Source organism: Debaryomyces fabryi, assembly GCF_001447935.2.
Source record: "Debaryomyces fabryi strain CBS 789 chromosome Unknown contig00276, whole genome shotgun sequence".
Lineage (NCBI taxonomy): Eukaryota > Fungi > Ascomycota > Pichiomycetes > Serinales > Debaryomycetaceae > Debaryomyces > Debaryomyces fabryi.
In genome coordinates this window covers 1-6,941 of record NW_015385702.1, presented here as the reverse complement: position 1 = coordinate 6,941, position 6,941 = coordinate 1, and the positions used below count along the sequence as shown (strand labels likewise).

Below are 6,941 nucleotides of genomic sequence, written 5' to 3'. Positions count from 1 at the left end.
TTTGGTGAGCAGCATATTCAATTAAGAGCCAGGGCTGGAAAACTAGGATTAGGAACTGCGTATGTTCATGGTTTACAATTTGTCACTGGTAACTATGTTATTATTATGGATGCTGATTTCTCTCATCACCCAGAAGCAATTCCAAAATTCATTGCCAAACAGAAAGAGCAAGATTACGACATTGTAACTGGTACTAGATATGCAGGCGATGGTGGTGTTTTTGGTTGGGATTTAAAGAGAAAATTGGTTTCTAGAGGTGCCAACTTTTTGGCTGCTACAGTATTAAGACCTGGTGTATCTGACTTGACAGGATCATTTAGATTGTACAAAAAACAAGTATTAGCTAAGGTCATCGATGAGACTAAATCAAAAGGTTACGTTTTTCAAATGGAAATGATGGTTAGAGCAAAGGCCTTAGGATACAGCGTCGGTGAAGTTCCAATTAACTTTGTGGACAGATTATATGGTGAATCAAAGTTGGGTGGTGATGAAATTGTGGGCTATTTGAAGGGTGTTTGGTCATTATTTACTAGTGTTTAAACGCAGAATTTGGATATATCTTGTATCTTTTGCATGAAAACCCACTGACGCTTTTTTTTATAGCTTATACTATTAAATCAAAATGCTGTATTTAGCACTTTTAGTTCCTTCATTTTAAATCTATGAATATATATATATATATTAATAATATTCCTATTATTTTAACTGGTTTATCTTAGTGAGTAAACATGTCTCGCGAATTGATTGAAAAATTCAAAGATTGATGAAGATTAAAATATGTCTCTAAGATTAAGACATATTATCAATGGCGAAAGATACTTATTTAAAGAAGATCTTGGGTGAAGATCGTTGTAATAATATTAAAAAAGTATGTATTTAAAATTAATATATTTTAATTAAAGTTGAGACTAACATTTTAGGCTAATGTTTTAATGGTTGGAGCTGGTGGAATAGGATGTGAATTATTGAAGAACTTGGTCCTATCCCAATATGGTGAAATACACATAGTTGATCTTGATACTATTACTTTATCAAATTTAAATAGGCAATTTTTATTTCGACCAAAAGATATAGATAAGTCCAAGTCGTTAACTGTGGTGAAAGCAGTCGAGGCGTTTAATTATCATAATACCAAATTAGTCCCACATCATGGCAACATCATGGATACAAATCAGTTTCCAATAGCATGGTGGGATCAGTTTAGCTATGTTTTTAATGCATTGGACAATTTGGAAGCTAGAAGATATGTGAACAAGATGTGTCTTTTCTTGAAAAAACCATTAATGGAAAGTGGAACAACTGGATACGATGGTCAAGTTCAACCTATATTTCCTTATTATAGTGAATGCTTTGAATGTCAAGCAAAGGCTACTCCAAAGACATATCCAGTCTGTACAATTAGATCAACTCCTTCACAACCTGTTCACTGTATTACTTGGGCAAAAGAATTTTTGTTTCACCAACTTTTTGATGAATCCTCATCTACTGTAACAACAGAACAATCCAAAGAGCAACAACGTAAGAAATTAGAGGAAGAAACGAATGATAAACAGGAAATTGAAAATATGTTGAAAGAAAGTAACGAATTGAGTGAATTGCGCCAATTGATAAAAGCGCCAGAATTAGACGACCGCAAGCAATTCATTCATAGAACTATTATAAAAATATTTAAGGTTGATATTGAAAGATTGTTGCGTATTGATTCTTTGTGGAAAACAAGAGTGAAGCCCGTTCCGTTGCAGTTTGATGAATCTTATGCGCACGAGTTAAGCAGCTTATTATCTGATAAAGCAAATGAAAATATAATTAACAGAGATACCCAGGTATGGTCATTGGTAGAAAACTTATATGTTTTTTATAAATCTAGCGAAAATTTACAGAAACGATTGAATGAATCGGAAACCTTTGTTTCATTTGATAAGGACGATGAAGATACTCTTAATTTCGTGGTGGCTGCAGCGAACATTAGATGTAGTATATTTAATATTGAGGTGAAGAGTAAGTTTGATATCAAGCAAATAGCAGGGAACATTATACCAGCTATAGCAACAACAAATGCTATAATATCTGGCTTCTCAAGTTTGGGAGCATTAAGCTTTTATAAATCTCAAGTTGAAAACAATGATTTTGGTAATATACTGAGTGATTCATCTACCGTATTTGTCAGTATCAGACCTAACAAATATATCACTTCAGCATCATTAGTTGGTCCAGGAGATCAGTGCCCAAGTTGCTCACTTTCCAGAGGATTGCTTAACCTAAATGAAGACGAACTAAACACATGGACCTTAAAGGATTTGGTAGACAAGTTAATCCATTCTTACGGGTACAATGACGATGTTTCCATAATTCTAGGTCAGTCGAAGTTAATCTATGATTTTGACTTTGATGACAATTTAGATAAAAAATTGAGTGAGATAAATGGATTTAGGAATGGCGAACTACTTTTAGTTCAAGATGAAGATGATATTCTTGAAAATATGGAATTGTACATTAATACTGCTCCTGTAGATTCAAGTAATTTACCAATAATAAAGTTACGTCCGAAGAAACAAAACGTTGGTATACCAGAGGAAAATGAAGAAGATCAATACAAAGAAATAATAACCCAAGATGATGCTATAATGATCGAAGATGAAGAAGAGTTGATCATCAACGACAACGAGGACTCTGAGTCGAAAAAACGTAAGGCTGAACCCTTGGAAGCCAACGGCAAAAAGTTCAAAGTGTAATATCCATCTTTTATGTATATCGTATTTATGCTGTATATTAATTATCTGAGTATATTGAATAGTTCTTTATATAACTATTCTGCTCATTTTTTTGATTATTACCTAAGAAATACTACTACAATTATCAATTCAGTATATCATATTATGTGTATGAACAGAAAAATATGCATTTATATTCGTTACCATTTTAAATTCATTTCATCATTAATTACATGGAACCACCATTAGAATTGTTGTTTCCAACAAGACCAACCATCTCTAAGAATGCCCGCTCTTCTCCTAATCCTCGTAAGTTGACACTCTGTCTCGCCTCAGCTTGCTTTTCCTCCCACGCCCATTGTTTCCTTTGTTCTTGCAACTCTTTGGTAGAGCCTATGCCCCAAACTTCCAAGTCACTAATCATGAATCTATCTTCGAAATCTTCTAATGATATTTCATTTTGCTTCGATTTCTGGAAGTAAGAGGCAGCATTGGAATTGGGTGACGAGATATGCCTGAAAATTGCAAATTCCAAATTCGATTCAATTGTTAAGGAAACATCACCGGGTAAAAGCTTCTTTATAGTATTCTTATTTATCGGTTGATTATTCCCAAAACCTAACCCCATGCCCAAATTATTGAAATATACCAGCTTACCATCTAGTACTGGGTTATGGACACTTTTATAAAAGTCTAATCTGGGCAGGAGGTTAAAAATCATGGTATTTTCATCACCAAAATTGTGTTTATTGGAATTTTTCCAAGGCAGATTAATAATAACAGCGTATGTTATCCTATCATTATCATCTTGCCATTCTTTCTTTGGATTTTCCAGAGATCTGAAATACAGTGGGTACATTTCATTAAACTGAATATATCTGTTATTATGTTTCATAGTTTTACTTTTCACCCTTTTGCCTGAAACAATTAATAGTGTAGGTGCTTGCCATTTGAAAATCTTCAGCTCCAATGACCTAATAGAAAAACCCGATTCTGATCCAGAATACAATTTGATTAAATTTTGTGTCGTGATACTTACGTTAGACTTCATATTATTCAAACACATTGAAATTACTGAGATGGACGCATCATTAATAAGCTTTGATTCCACAAATTTAGGAGTTATCTTATGAGCCTGGGGAGCTTCATTATCAATCGCCTCTTCACGAAGCTCTGAAGCCTGATTAGAATTCTGTACAACAGCAGTATTCACCGAAGAGAGGAAACCATTTTTAAAGATTTTCGTCCACGAGTTCGTGAAAAATGCTGGTAAGCCATTGGAAATTCCTCTTTTAAAATCTTCATATGAAATCTTCGTAGTTTTAATATTTTTTAAGTTAATATCCAAACTTATATATCTCATTATGCTCAAACTGTAACTTTCAAAGTCAGACCATCTAGTAATGTTCTTTGAGACATGTTCTTGCATTCGCGTATGATTCATTTCAGGAACAGATGAAAGGATTAAAAAAAAGGTTAGCAATTGCATTAAATCGTACCCTTCAATATATATGGAATCCAAATCAATGTCATCAAACGATTGTATAACACTGAAGGTGCTCCAGCTGATTTTTCGTGATAAGATGCTTTCGTCATCGTCTGACGAAAAATCTTTAACATCTAGATTATAGGATAAATCTTCTTCGTTATTACTACTATTACTACTAGAGCTAGACTTTTCTTTGAGATAAGCTTTGTTAATGTCACTCAACGATATAAAGACCAATTTTAGATAGTCATAATCCGCATTTAATAATTTCTTATATCTCCCCGTATGAAATAAAGCAGACTTCATCAAATTTTCAATGCTTAGCTTAGGTGGTACCTCACTTTGAAGAAATGGAAAGTTTCCGATGACTTTAAAAGAATTGCTTAATATATTAAGAACGTAGCAAATGTTTTCGTCTAGACATTCAATATCTTCATCTCTTATTATTGGAAGTAAATAAGCTAAGTCATCTATTGTAATACCAGACTTTTCTTTAAGATTCTTTACACCTAGTTTTGATGTAATTGCTCTTATTTCAACAGGACGAAACTGTAAATGGTTTTGAATGTTAAAATACTCTAAGATTTTATCCTTCTTGAATTGCTTCAGAGTAACGTGTAAGTTCTTCTCGCCTTCATTAGTTTTACTCAAACCCTGACCCATCTCCAATGACTATGTTCATTTACGAAAAATTGAATGCTTTGAGGGTTTTAATCTTATCTTGATATCTTGCGATTTAGAAATGCGACTTTGATCCTCATATTACCTTGCTAATAGCCAAGATTATTATTATTATTAATTATTATTATTATTATTATTAATGAAGTTATTAAGATATATCGATATATACATAGGAGACATTTAGCTAAAAAAGTTACGTAAAATTTCTTTTGATTTTATCTCTAAATTATACATATACTTCTTATACTTAGAAGCAATGCCGTCGTCACCAGATAAGAGTTGATCTTCATCATCTTCCGTATTTCCATCATCATACTTCATGTTAAGCAGATCTTGCTTTAATAATGCCTTAGTAAATGAAAGCACGACTAAAGTAAAGTAAAATCTAATGCCGGTAATAATGATAGTGCTGCTTACCGTTAAAAACAATTCTCTTCCAGGAGAAGCAGATTGCGAAGCTAATACGTTTAAATCTTGAGTTGAAGAAGGAGAAATCACTTCATCTGCGATGATATTGTCTCTCTGACTGAGGGGATCAGCAGTGGGATTATTGTCTTCTCGGCTAAACCAGAAATATATGAAATAATAGGTATACAATAATCCAATGACTGAATCTACCACGTAAATTAAACATGCCAATGATAATTTTCTTGTGTTATTCTTTCTATTCTTTAAATGTATGAGTCCGGATATGTAGGATGGTAAGACCAATATAGCTAATATGTTATAGAGCCATTGCCAAAAATTTAAGGGGTGCCCTGTAATAATTGATAAAATACCATAGACACCTCCTGCTTTGTTTATTATTGCAACAGCTAAGATTAATTCAACTCCTATATAGAGAGGAACAAACCCAAAAAATTTCTAAACGGTACCTTGTTAGTTGTCTCCATTCATAATTTTCATTTTCAAATGTTTTTCTTACTTACTTGCGGTAAAATTTGATTAAGTTGAGAAGAAAGTGTCATCTTTACAACCTTGACAATTCCTGAATCTTCCGTATTGATTTCAAAATATTTTGTATCAGATAAACTTTTATATCTTCATAAAAAGATCGATTTTGAGTTTAGTAGATCATCTCACGCAAAAAAAAATTTACCTGATATAGAATTTAGCATAATAGATATATCAATTTCCCAGCTTATTATAGAGTTTAAAATAGCAAAATATAGAATGTCAATGAACGACATAACTGAGAAAGTTAAGGATATCGAAGTTTATTCTTCAGATACTGATTCTTCGGACAGTGAATTTGAAATATCAGAAGGTCAAAATGATAGTGGTAAATCGAAGACTATAACAGATAAAGGTGAAATTATTGCTAAATACTCGGACAAGATTAAAACTGAAGATATAAAGAAAGGTACAAAAGTAACGAAAGACAGAGCAAATAGGGCTACGGTTGAACAGGTATTGGACCCTAGAACCATGAGATTTCTTGCAAAGATTATCAATAAAGGTGTTTTATCAAGAATAAATGGATGCATCAGTACAGGTAAGGAAGCTAATGTTTACCATGGAGACCATGAAAATCCAGAAGTTTCGGATAGAGAGTATGCAGTAAAAATTTATAAGACTTCGATTTTAGTCTTCAAAGACAGAGAAAGATACGTAGATGGAGAGTTTCGATTCAGAAATACGAAGAACCAAAGTAATCCTAGAAAAATGGTCAAAGTGTGGGCAGAGAAGGAATTTCGTAATTTAAAGCGGTTGTATTTGAATGGTATTCCGTGTCCTGAACCAATAGAATTGAGGTCTCATGTTTTGGTGATGGAATACTTAACAAAGGGTAACGCTCAACCTTCTCCTAAACTCAAAGATCACCCATTTAAAGACGTTGAAGAAATTGTACACTACTATCATCAAATGTTGTATTATATGAGAAGAATGTATCAGGAATGCAGGTTAGTGCATGCAGATTTAAGTGAGTACAACTCAATTGTCCATAATGACAAATTATATATCATCGATGTTTCGCAATCAGTCGAGCCAGAACATCCTATGGCATTAGATTTCTTGAGAATGGATATCAAGAATGTTAATGATTTTTTTACTAGAAA

The 6,941-nt window shown here is 32.9% G+C and overlaps 5 protein-coding genes across 5 annotated transcripts; 3 read left to right on the top strand and 2 right to left on the bottom strand.

The window, feature by feature from the left end:
• Positions 1-105: 105 nt before the first annotated feature.
• On the top strand, positions 106-540 carry DPM1 (dolichyl-phosphate beta-D-mannosyltransferase; the record flags this gene model as incomplete). The annotated part of the gene is made up of 1 exon (XM_015614603.1): positions 106-540. The coding sequence occupies one exon, from the start codon at positions 106-108 to the stop codon at positions 538-540; it is 435 nt and encodes a 144-aa protein (XP_015464573.1).
• A 392-nt stretch (positions 541-932) lies between these two features.
• Positions 933-2,732, top strand: UBA2 (E1 ubiquitin-activating protein; the record flags this gene model as incomplete). Its single annotated transcript, XM_015614602.1, has 1 exon — positions 933-2,732. The coding sequence occupies one exon, from the start codon at positions 933-935 to the stop codon at positions 2,730-2,732; it is 1,800 nt and encodes a 599-aa protein (XP_015464572.1).
• Positions 2,733-2,940: 208 nt separating this feature from the next.
• Positions 2,941-4,863, bottom strand: AC631_05772 (TLD domain-containing protein; the record flags this gene model as incomplete). The annotated part of the gene is made up of 1 exon (XM_015614601.1): positions 2,941-4,863. One exon carries the CDS (start codon positions 4,861-4,863, stop codon positions 2,941-2,943), a length of 1,923 nt encoding a protein of 640 aa, XP_015464571.1.
• Positions 4,864-5,061: 198 nt separating this feature from the next.
• Positions 5,062-5,849, bottom strand: AC631_05771 (uncharacterized protein; the record flags this gene model as incomplete). Its single annotated transcript, XM_015614600.1, has 2 exons — positions 5,062-5,745; positions 5,811-5,849. 2 exons carry the CDS (start codon positions 5,847-5,849, stop codon positions 5,062-5,064), a joined length of 723 nt encoding a protein of 240 aa, XP_015464570.1.
• Positions 5,850-6,054: 205 nt separating this feature from the next.
• On the top strand, positions 6,055-6,918 carry AC631_05770 (protein kinase; the record flags this gene model as incomplete). The annotated part of the gene is made up of 1 exon (XM_015614599.1): positions 6,055-6,918. A coding segment is annotated over one exon (864 nt), but the record flags the coding sequence as incomplete, so codon positions are not given.
• Positions 6,919-6,941: the final 23 nt, after the last annotated feature.